The sequence below is a fragment of the Chrysemys picta genome, chromosome 15 (assembly GCF_011386835.1).
Source record: "Chrysemys picta bellii isolate R12L10 chromosome 15, ASM1138683v2, whole genome shotgun sequence".
NCBI lineage: Eukaryota > Metazoa > Chordata > Testudines > Emydidae > Chrysemys > Chrysemys picta.
The window spans coordinates 1,224,001-1,236,310 of record NC_088805.1 but is presented as its reverse complement, the minus strand read 5'-3'; the positions used below and the strand labels follow the sequence as shown (position 1 = coordinate 1,236,310).

At 47.6% G+C, this 12,310-nt stretch overlaps 1 protein-coding gene across 2 annotated transcripts in view; it reads left to right on the top strand.

The window, feature by feature from the left end:
- HORMAD2 (HORMA domain containing 2) overlaps window positions 1-12,310 on the top strand; it is a 143,696-nt gene that overhangs the window by 66,953 nt on the left and 64,433 nt on the right. Inside the window, exon 13 of one of the 2 annotated variants that reach the window (XM_065568148.1) lies at window positions 4,798-5,476. The exons of the other annotated variant lie outside the window; for it this stretch is intronic. Coding sequence (XP_065424220.1) covers window positions 4,798-4,902 — 105 coding nt within the window. The 3' untranslated portion in view covers window positions 4,903-5,476. Of the gene's footprint in view, window positions 1-4,797; window positions 5,477-12,310 lie in introns of those variants that run through there. 2 annotated transcript variants of the gene reach the window in all.

The following is a 12,310-nucleotide window of genomic DNA, read 5'->3' as shown; positions in this document are numbered from 1 at the left end:
CCCTATTTTATGCCTGAAGTTAGTAATGGCATGATTCATATTTTAGCTGCAGTTCTACGCAAAAAAATTCCACTAAGAAATATAGCACCTTGTTACGCAGTACAGTGCTGAAATGTATTGCATTCTGCAGGTCAGTACATAATAGTGCAGGGGTTGGCAACCTGCTGCACGCGTGCCAAAGGTGGCACACGAGGCAATTTTTACTGGCACGCTGCTGCCAGCCGGGGTCTCAGCCACCGGCCCCGCTCAGCCCGCTGCCAGCCTGAATGAACGGAATCCCTGGCCAGCGGCGGCTGAGTGGTTCCGGCGGCTGGGACCCCGGCTGGCAGGAGCTGGCGAACGGAACCCCAGACCGGCAGCGGGTCTGGGGTTCCGGCTGCCGGCCCCTTGCCAGTTGGGGTCCCGGCCATCGACCCCGCTCAGCCTGCTGCCGGCCTGGGATACCAGCCACCGGCCCCGCTCACCTCACTGCTGGTCTGGGGTTCCAGCTGCCCGGCCCCCTGCTAGCTGGGGTCCGGGCCTCCGGCCCTGCTCAGCCCTCCTGCCGGCTCTGCTCCCGACCTGGTCCCAGTGCTCTGCAGCCCTTATCAAAAATTACTACAATTAAAAACTTTAAAACTTTGTTTGTATATTACAGTAATCGTTAAAACATGTATAATGTTAATAAATACATAGGTTTGATGAGAAAAAGTAGTTGTACTTACGTGCCTGTGCTTAATTTGTTTTTTCGATGATTTACCTTCTAAAAAAATCTCGCACCCCCAGAAAGGGCATCTCGCATCCCCAGGGGGTGCGTGCACCCCAGGTTAAGAACCACAGCACTAAACTGATAAGATCTGCATTTTAATTTAATTTTAAATGAAGGTTCTTAAACATTTTAAAAACCTTGTTTACTTTACATACAACAATAGTTTAGTTATATAATATAGACTTATAGAGAGACCTTCTAAAAACATTAAAATGTATTACCGGCACGTGAAACCTAAAATTAGAGTGAATAAATGAAGAATCGGCACACCACTTCTGAAAGGTTGCAAACCCCTGTAGTAGTGCCTTTGCTTACATCCAAGGAGGTGATGTGATCTCGTAGATAAGGCTCTGGACTAAGAGTCTAGAGACCTCTGTTCTGTCCTAGCTCTGCTGCTGAAATTGGGCAAGACTTTCCCTTTCCACCTATTTTCTGTCTTGTCTATTTCTATTGTAAGTTTATGGGGGCGGGGGCGGGGGCAGGGAGAGTCTCTCACTTGTCAGTTTGTACAGAACCTAGCACAGTGGGACCAAGCTTGGGACCTCTGTGAGCTGCTGTAATACAAATAATAACATTGCCTTTTTCTGAACCTTTTCCAATTCCAATATATCTTTTGTGAGATGGAGCTACCACATCTGCATGTAGTATTCAAGATGTGGGCGTACCATGGATTTATATAGCGGCAATAGGATATTTTCTGTCCTATTATCTATCCCTTTCTTAATGATGCCCAACATTCTGTTCGCTTTTTTGACTGATGCTGCACATTGAGTGGATGTTTTCAGAGAACTATCCACAATGACTCCAAGATCTCTTTCTTGAGTGGTAATTCATACCCCTAATTCATACCCCATCATTTTATATGTATAGTTGGGATTTTGTTTTCCAATGTGCATTACTTTGCATTTATCAACATTGAATTTCATCTGCCATTTTGTTGCCCGGTCACCTAGTTTTGAGAGATCCTTTTGTAATTCTTTTCAGTCTGCCTGGGACTTAACTATCTTGAGTAGTTTTGTATCATCTGCAAATTTTGTCACCTCACTGTTTACCCCTTTTTCCAGATCATTTATGAATATGTTGAATGGACCCCCAGGGGACACTACTATGTACCTCCCTCCGTTCTGAAAACTGACCATTTATTCCTACCCTTTGCTTCCTATCTTTTAACCAGTTACCAATCCATGAGAGCACCTTTCCTCTTATCCCATGACAGCTTACTTTGCTTAAGAGCCTTTGGTGAGGGACCTTGTCAAAGGCTTTCTGAAAATCTAAGTACAATGTATCCACTGGATCCCCCTTGTACACATGTTTGTTGACTCCCTGAAAGAATTCTAGCGGATTGGTGAGGCAATGATTTACCTTTAATAAAACTATGTTGACTCTTCCCCAACAAATTATGTTCATCTCTGTGTCTGACAGTTTTGTTCTTTACTATAGTTTCAATCAGTTTGCCCGGTACTGAAGTCACGCTTACCGGCCTGTAATTACCGGGATCACCTCTGAATCCCTTTTTAAAAATTGGCGTCACATTAACTATCCTTCAGTCATTTGGTACAGAAGCTGATTTAAATGATAGGTTACAGACTACAGTTAGTAGTTCTGCAAGTTCACATTTGAGTTCCTTCAGAACTCTTGGGTGAATACCGTCTGGTTCTGGTGACTTATTACTGTTTAATTTATCAGTTTGTTCCAAAACCGTCTCTAATGACACCTCAATCTGGGACAGTTCCTCAGATTTGTCACCTAAAAAAAATGGCTCAGGTTTGGGAATCTCCATCACATCCTCTGCCATGAAGACCAATGCAAAGAATTCATTTAGTTTCTCCGCAATGGTCTTGTCGTCCTTGAGTGCTCCTTTAGCATCTTGATCGTCCAGTGGCCCCACTGGTTGTTTAGCAGGCTTCCTGCTTCTGATGTATTTAAAAAAAATTTTACTATTACTTTTTGAGTCTTTGGCTAACTGTTTTTCAAATTCTTTTTTGGCCTTCCTAATTGTATTTTTACATTTCATTATCCAGAGTTTATGCTCCTTTCTATTTTCCTCCCTAGGATTTAATTTCCACTTTTCAAAGGGTGGGGTTAATACTTGTCTGTCGTTAGGGGTGTTGCAAAGATCTTTATAGTTCCATACTCAGATCCTTATGCTGCTCGTGCTATCGATTGTGAAGGGGAACAAAGCTGCACTACCAGTAGAGATACCACTCTGTAGAGATAAAATCAGCTGCATGGAGTCATTGGGATTCTCCCATGGACACTCCTCTCCATGGCCATTTTCTTCCACCTAAAAATAGTCCAGGCCATGTGGGAAATCTAGGTGGGATCAGAGAAGAGGGAAGAGTTTCACTAACCAACTTGCTCTGCCTCAGGACCCACAAGAAGATGTGCAGATCTGCAGAGAGTTAATGTTGGGTGAAGAAACTTGACTCTTCCTGAATGCTTTGTGGTTCTGCTGAAGGGAATACAACATACTTGTGATCTACCAGTCAGCAGTGATTTGACTCCTATTCCTGCCATGGCGAGAGCAGCACAGAAGGAAGGTCTCCCTACACCGCTAACTGGGAATCTAGCCTTTGATTCATCATCTGGCCAGTGGGAGAATGTACTGACCCGATAGTTTCCCTCTGTGCGCCCTTTGTGTGGGATAAGGAAGCAGATGGGACAAAGCGATTCCATGGGGTGTAGCATAAATACCTGCTTGAAGTGCCCATTTGAGCAGCCATTCTCAGCTTGGGGGCTCTGACCTAGAGATCTGTTCAGTGTTTAGGGTTGCCAACCCTCCAGGATTGTCCTGGAGTCTCCAGAAATTAAAGATTATGTCATTTGATGAAACCTCCAGGAATACGTCCAACCAAACTTGGCAACCCTATCACTGCTCCTTTCTTATGCAAAAACTTCCTTTTGATTTCAGTGGGAGTTTTGCTGGCCTAGAGCATGCCTGCCTCACTTTGTGGTTCTGTTTTTTTCCATTTTTGAATTAAGAAAGGAAGTTGTTAGCAAGTATGTCTCTGCTTTGGTAGGTAATGAAGAGGAGGAAACAGAAACAAGTTAAAAACACAGATTGAATCATGGAATGGGGGAAAGTTTGGACTATTTTCATGCTACCTGTAATCTGTGTATTTCACATGTTTGAAAGACCATAGATACGTATATGTTACGAATCCCCATTCCAAAGCCACATGGGCTATAGAAAGTCTTGACGATATGACTGAGAAATTCTGCAATGACCACATCATGCCAACTAGTGGCCTTGAATATGTGTTGTATTGGGAGCATTCCTTCAGTTCCTAGCAGTAAGGGCTAGATTACCAAAGATTGCACTTTACATCTGCAATAAGGGACAATGACATAAGCAGCTTTGAGTGCAATACGAGATCATTATTTTGAAAAGTACAACTGAAGTGTCTAGTGCAACTGAAAACGAGTAAGGAAGTTTTTGGTCTGTCTGTCTGTCTACACCAATCACCATGGTATGTTGATTCCAGTATGTTTGGTATCTAGGGATCCGCAGCGTACACCTAAATGTCTACACTGAAGTTTAATAGCCCTGCAGCCTGAGTCCCACGAGCCCGAGTCAGCTGACACGGGCTAGCCGCCAGGTGTTTAATTGCAATGTAGACATACCCTATGTCTCCTGCCAAGAACCAGTTTCCAGCTGCCTTTTGTTTAGTACATGCAGACATAAAGAACACCATCCTTCTGCTCTTTGTTTGAATGGTTAGATGAATTTGTTGATGAGCGTTTTTACCCCCAAACACTAATCAACTCCCCAAAGATTTCTCTTTCAGCAGTGAGGAATGGATGCTGCTCCTAGCTGCCAGATGTGCTCCTGCCTTAACAAAGCAACCAGTCCAGATTGTTCAGGACCCTAGTTTTGATTCCCTGCCTGATTTCCTTTCTAGAGAGCAAGGCTGAACTCGCCAAACCAAAAGGATCCCTGAAATAAGATGTGGGATTTGAAGTTTGGCTTTCTTGTCTCATATTTTGCTTAGAAACCACCCAGCAGTCTGTGCTATGAGCATGATCTCCTTCTCTGGTGGTTCTTGCAGACATACAGCCTGGACCTTGCATTTAGCCAGGAAGAGATGGGGAAGCCAAGGAAGAAGAGGAAGGTCAGTGAGCCAGTGCAGGTGCTTCCAGCACTCAGGAACTGATAGCTGCTGTGGCATATAGGACATTGTAGAATGTGCTGATTTGGAATATAACACACCTTATGCATTCTTTTAGAGATGTCTAATCTTTTCTGTTCATATTTAACTCTCTAGACAGTGTACATATTTCTATTTTTACATATGTTATATATCTCTCTTTTGGTTTTAAACATTTTATTGAATAGAGATAGCAAGCAAAGTTACTCTCACAGCACTTTAGATTAGAGATACTTGTTGGATGCTCTGAAGCTGAGGACCAGTGATCTCTCCTGGGCAGCTTCTCTGGGTTTCATTCCCACACTGACTGTGTTCCCTCTCACTCTCTAATGTGGCCCCCAGCATCAGTTGCAGTATTTCAGGATGATCTCTCTAAGGTGCCAGTGTCTGCAAGCAGCACAAGTCAGATGGTTCGGTGTTTGTACCTAACTGCATCAAATCTGCCATTTCCAGAGAATAGTTCTGGTTTGTTATTATCTGTGGAAATAAATTATCTAGACATTTTATGCCACTGAGTAATTTCTTCTGACTTTGCAAATAGTGTTGCTATAGTTATATGATCAATTTATTTCTAAAGCATCACCCCACCTCATACCAAGAGGCTTAGGCTGTTGTGTGATGTAAACCATTTTGAAATACAGCACACTTAAAACATTACTATAATGAAAAGCCTCCTTGGTTACAATTCAAATCAAATGTAAGAAGATCCAAAGCAATAGAATGTGGTTTCTGTGCTCTTTGGGGTAAGGAATCTGTATTTTGTATCTTGTACAGCCCTGAGTGCATTGTCAATGCTTAACATTAATTCAGGGAAGTTCTCTGGCCTGTGTTATACAGGTCAGTCTAGGATGATCACAATGGTTCCTTCTGGTGCTGGAATCTATGAATAGATAATAGAGGAATGGGAGGAATGTAATAGCTGAGGTCAGTCCTGGTCATACTGATTAAAAAAAACCCTCTGGGGAAAAGGTTTTAAATCACTTTATAGACATGGTGAGGAGCGAGAGAGACTAGGATGGATAGCAATGGAGATGAGAATCAAGGACCCACCACAGCAAAGATTCCACTGCCTTAACTGCTCAGATACCATGGTGATGAGCACAGTCTAAGGGTATGTCTACACTACGAAATTAGTTCGAATTTATAGAAGCCGGTTTTATTGAAATCGGTTGTATACAGCCGATTGTGTATGTCCACACAATAAAATGCTCTAGGTGCTCTAGTCGGCAGACCGCGTCCACAGTACGAGGCTAGCGTCGACTTCCGGAGCATTGCACTATGGGTAGCTATCCCACAGCTATCCCACAGTTCCCGCAGTCTCCGCCGCCCCTTGGAATTCTGGGTTGAGATCCCAATGCCCGGATGATGCAAAACAGTGTCGCGGGCGGTTCTGGGTACATGTCGTCAGGCCCCTCCCTCCCCCGTCACAGCAACGGCAGACAATAGATTCGCGCCTTTTTATCTGGGTTACCTGGGTTACCTGTGCAGACAACATGGAGCCCGCTCAGCACAGCTGAGCTCACCGTCACCATATGTCCTCTTGGTGCCGGCAGACGTGGGACTGCATTGCTACACAGCAGCAGCTGCTAACTGCCTTTTGGCGGTAGACGGTGCAGTAGACTGGTAGCCTTCATCGGCGATCTGGGTGCTGGCAGCCGTGGGGCTTGCCTTTTGGCAGTAAATGGTGTATTATGACTGTTAGCCGGCCTATTACAAGTCGGGTCATCGCACGTTAGCAGAGTCTTCCCCGAGCAGCCGATTGTGCAATAGGCCTGAAGACCATCGTCATACGCCGCCCCATATTTGCTGCCAAGCACCCAGAAAGATGCCGAGGGCTATCAGTCACGCTGCACCGTCGTCTTAAGATGTAAAAAAATAGATTTTCTCTGTATTCATTTGCTTCCCCCTCCCTCCGTCAAATCAACGGCCTGCTAAACCCAGGGTTTTCAGTTTAATCTTTGGGGGGGACCAGTCTGTGACAGTTGTTTGTGTCTCTCCCTGATGCACAGCCACCGTTCTTTATTTTAATTCCCTGTGCCTGTACGCCATGTCGTCACTCGGCCCCCCTCCCTCCTTCCCCTAGGCCGTCAGATACTACGTTTGCGCCACAGCTCGAGCCGAGAAGCGGTTCGCGCCTTTTCTTTGAATTCTGGGTTGAGATCCCAATGCCCGGATGATGCAAAACAGTGTCGCGGGCGGTGCTGGGTACATGTCGTCAGGCCCCTCCCCCCTCGTCACAGCAACGGCAGACAATAGATTCGCGCCTTTTTACCTGGGTTACCTGTGCAGACAACATACCACGGCAAGCATGGAGCCCGCTCAGCTCAGCTGAGCTCACCGTCACCATATGTCCTCTGGGTGCCGGCAGACGTGGGACTGCATTGCAACACAGCAGCAGCTGCTAACTGCCTTTTGGCGGTAGACAGTGTAGCATGAGTGATAGCCGTGGGGCTGGCAGCCGTAGTGCTGCATTGCACCAGCCCCTTCCAGGCGATGGTATATTGTGACTGGTACCCGTCGTCGTCATACTGGTATGGCTGTCAATCATGGCCACCTGGGCAGACATGCTACTGTTTTGATGATGACGGTTACCAGTCATAATATACTATTTTCTGCCAATTGCCCAGTATTGTCTGCTAAGCACCCAGAAGAGGCCGAGGGCGATGCTGGGGGCTGGCAGACGTGGGGCTGCATTGCTACACAGCAGCAGCCCCTTGCCTTTTGGCAGATGATGGTATTTTATGATTGGTACCCATCGTCGTCGTATTGGTATGGCTGTCACTCATGCTGCAGCGTCGGCTGCCACCTTAAGATGTAAAAAATAGATTTGTTCTGTGTTCATTTGCTTCCCCTTCCTCCGTGAAATCAACGGCCTGCTAAGCCCAGGGTTTCCAGTTTAATCTTTGGGGGCACCATTCTGTGTGACAGTTGTTTGTGTTTCTCCCTGTTCCTGTACCTGTACGCCATGTCGTCACTCGGCCCTCCCTCCCTCCCTCCCGCCCTCCTTCTCCTGGTCCATCAGATACTACTTTCGCGCCTTTTTTCTGACCAGGCGCCATAGCTAGCACTGGGATCATGGAGCCCGCTCAGATCACCGCGGCAATTATGAGCACTATGAACACCACGCGCATTGTCCTGGAGTATATGCAGAGCCAGAACATGCCAAGGCGAAACCCGGACCAGGCGAGGAGGCGATTGCAGCACGGCAACGAGAGTGATGAGGAAATTGACATGGCCATAGACCTCTCACAAGGCACAGGCCCCAGCAATGTGGAAATCATGGTGTTACTGGGGCAGGTTGATACCGTGGAACGCCGATTCTGGGCCCGGGAAACAAGCACAGACTGGTGGGACCGCATCGTGCTGCAGGTATGGGACGATTCCCAGTGGCTGCGAAACTTTCGCATGCGTAAGGGCACTTTCATGGAACTTTGTGACTTGCTTTCCCCTGCCCTGAAACGCCAGGATACCAAGATGAGAGCAGCCCTCACAGTTGAGAAGCGAGTGGCGATAGCCCTGTGGAAGCTTGCAACGCCAGACAGCTACCGGTCAGTCGGGAATCAATTTGGAGTGGGCAAATCTACTGTGGGGGCTGCTGTGATCTAATTTGCCAGGGCAATGAAAGACCTGGTGATAGCAAGGGTAGTGACTCTGGGCAACGTGCAGTCAATAGTGGATGGTTTTGCTGAAATGGGATTCCCAAACTGTGGCGGGGCCATAGACGGAACCCATATCCCTATCTTGTCACCGGAGCACCAAGCCACCGACTACGTAAACCGCAAGGGGTACTTTTCAATGCTGCTGCAAGCCCTGGTGGATCACAAGGGACGTTTCACCAACATCAACGTGGGATGGCCGGGAAAGGTACATGATGCTCACGTCTTCAGGAACTCTGCTCTGTTTCGAAAGCTGGAGGAAGGGACTTTCTTCCCGGACCAGAAAGTGACCATTGGGGATGTTGAAATGCCTATCGTGATCCTTGGGGACCCAGCCTACCCCTTAATGCCATGGCTCATGAAGCCGTACACAGGCAGCCTGGACAGGAGTCAGGACCTGTTCAACTACAGGCTGAGCAAGTGCCGAATGGTGGTGGAATGTGCATTTGGACGTTTAAAAGTGCGCTGGCGCAGCTTACTGACTCGCTCAGACCTCAGCGAAAAGAATATCCCCATTGTTATTGCTGCTTGCTGTGCGCTCCACAATATCTGTGAGAGTAAGGGGGAGACCTTTATGGCGGGGTGGGAGGTTGAGGCAACTCGCCTGGCCGCTGATTACGCGCAGCCAGACACCAGGGCGGTTAGAGGAGCACAGCAGGGCGCGGTGCGCATCAGAGAAGCTTTGAAAACGAGTTTTGTGACTGGCCAGGCTACTGTGTGAAACTTCTGTTTGTTTCTCCTTGATGAACCCTCCAACCCCCCCCCCCCCGACCCGGTTCACTCTACTTCCCTGTAAACCAACCACCCCACCCCACCCTCCCCTCCCCTCCCGCTTGCAGAGGCAATAAAGTCATTGTTTTTTCACATTCATGCATTCTTTATTAGTTCCTTACAGAGGTAGGGGGATAATTGCCAAGGTAGCTGGGATGGGTGGGGGAGGAGGGATGGAAAAGGACATACTGCATTTTAAAACTTTAACTCTTATTGAAGCCCAGCCTTCTGATGCTTGGGCGATCATCTGGGGTGGAGTGACTGGGTGGCCGGAGGCCCCCCCACCGTGTTCTTGGGCGTCTGGGTGAGGAGGCTATGGAACTTGGGGAGGAGGGCTGTTGGTTACACAGGGGCTGTAGCGGCGGTCTCTGCTCCTGCTGCCTTTCCTGCAACTCAACCATACGCTCGAGCATATCACTTTGATGCTCCAGCAGACGGAGCATTGCCTCTTGCCGTCTGTCTGCAAGCTGACGCCACCTATCGTCTTCAGCCCGCCACCTCTCCTCTCGTTCATGTTGGGCTTTTCTCATCTCCGACATTGACTGCCTCCACGCATTCTGCTGTGCTCTATCAGCGTGGGAGGACATCTGCAGCTCCGTGAACATCTCGTCCCTCGTCTTACGTTTTCTCTTTCTAATGTTCACGAGCCTCTGCGAAGGAGAAACATTTGCAGCTGGTGGAGGAGAAGGGAGAGGTGGTTAAAAAAGACACATTTTAGGGAACAATGGGTACACTCTTTCATTACAAGGTCGCATATTTCGGCTTGCAGGCAGCCATCGTAGGCCACAGTGTTTTGGCTTTTTTAACCTTCTTAACATGCGGGAAAGGTTGCAAACAGCAGCGCATTTCCCATATCAAGGATGAATTGGGTTGTCCATTTAAAATGGGGTTTCAATGTAAAAGGAGGGGGCTGCGGTTTCCCGGTTAACATGCGGCACAAACACAAGTAAACCCCCCCCCACACACACACACACACGATTCTCTGGGATGATCACTTCACCCCTCCCCCCCACCGCGTGGTTAACAGCGGGGAACATTTCTGGTCAGAATAGCAGGAACGGGCGCCTCTGAATGTCCCCCTTAATAAAATCACCCCATTTCAACCAGGAGAGCTTTCTGGAGATGTCCCTGGAGGATTTCCGCTCCATCCCCATACACGTTAACAGACTTGCTTGCTTTTTTTTTGTAATGTTTACAAATATTTACAAAGTTACACTCACCAGAGGTCTCCTGTGTGCCCTGAGGGTCTTGGGTGAGTTCGGGGGTTACTGGTTCCAGGTCCAGGGTCACAAACATATCCTGGCTGTTGGGGAAACCGGTTTCTCCGCTTCCTTGCTGCTGTGAGCTACCTACAGTACCTCCATCGTCATCTTCCTCGTTCCCCGAACCGTCTTCCCTGTGTGTTTCTCCAGTGAGAGAGTCATAGCACACGGTTGGGGTAGTGGTGGCTGCACCCCCTAGGATCGCAGGCAGCTCCGCGTAGTAGCGGCAAGTTTGCGGCTCTGCCCCGGACCTTCCGTTTGCTTCTCTGGCTTTGTGATAGGCTTGCCGTAGCTCCTTAATTTTCACGCGGCACTGCTGTGTGTCCCTGTTATGGCCTCGGTCCTTCATGGCCTTGGAGATCTTTTCTAATACTTTTCCATTTCTTTTACTGCTACGGAGTTCAGCTATCACTGCTTCATCTCCCCATATGGCGAGCAGATCTCGTACCTCTCGTTCGGTCCATGCTGGAGCTCTTTTGCGATCCTGGGAGGACTCCATGACGGTTACCTGTGCTGATGAGATCTGCGTGGTCACCTGTGCTCTCCACGCTGGGCAAACAGGAAATGAAATTCAAACCTTCGTGGGTCTTTTCCTGTCTACCTGGTCAGTGCATCTGAGTTGAGAGCGCTGTCCAGAGCGGTCACAATGAAGCACTGTGGGATAGCTCCCGGAGGCCAATAACATCGAATTCCGTCCACACTACCCCAATTCCGACCCGCAAAGGCCGGTTTTATCGCTAATCCCCTCGTCGGAGGTGGTGTAAAGAAACCGGTTTAAAGGGCCCTTTAAGTCGAAAGAAAGGGCCTCGTTGTGTGGACGTGTCCAGGCTTAATTCGGTTTAACGCTGCTAAAGTCGACCTAAACCCGTAGTGTAGACCAGGCCTCAGAACCAGAACTAGGATAGGTTTCAGAGTGGTAGCCGTGTTAGTCTGTATCAGCAAAAAGAATGAGGAGTCCTTGTGGCACCTTAGAGACTAACAAATTTATTTGGGCATACGTTTTCGTGGGCTAAAACCCACTTCATCGGATGCATGCAGTGCAAAATACAGTAGGAAGATATATATACACACAGAGAACATGAAAAAATGGGTGTTGCCATACCAGCTATAACGAGACTAATCAATTAAGGTTGGCTATTATCAGCAGGAGAAAGAAAACTTTTGTAGTGATAATCAGGATGGCCTATTTCCAATAGTTGACAAGAAGGTGTGAGTAACAGTAGGGGGAAAAATTAGCATGGGGAAATAGTTAAAGCTATGACCTTGCTTTTGAAAGCCTGTTTTTAAATTAACTTTTCACCACTAGGAGGGTGGTGAAACACTGGAATGCGTTACCTAGGGAAGTGGTGGAGTCTCCTTCCTTGGAGGTTTTTAAGGCCCGGCTTGACAAAGCCCTGGCTGGGATGATTTAGCTGGGAATTGGTCCTGCTTTGAGCAGGGGGTTGGACTAGATGACCTCTTGAGGTCCCTTCCAACTCTGATATTCTATGATTCTATGATTCTATGTGGTGTTTTATTTTATGAATGTATAGTTGCTGAGTGCACATAATATGGTTGCAATTGGCTTGATCACATTCTGGTGTATATACACCCCTCAAATCCAGGGCAACAGGGCACATTTCTCAGATTGTGTAAATCAGTGTAGCTCCATGAAAGTCAATGGAACTACTCCAGTTCATACTAGCTGAGGATCTGGTCCATAGTGTTTAGAAGCCATCCTTCTGT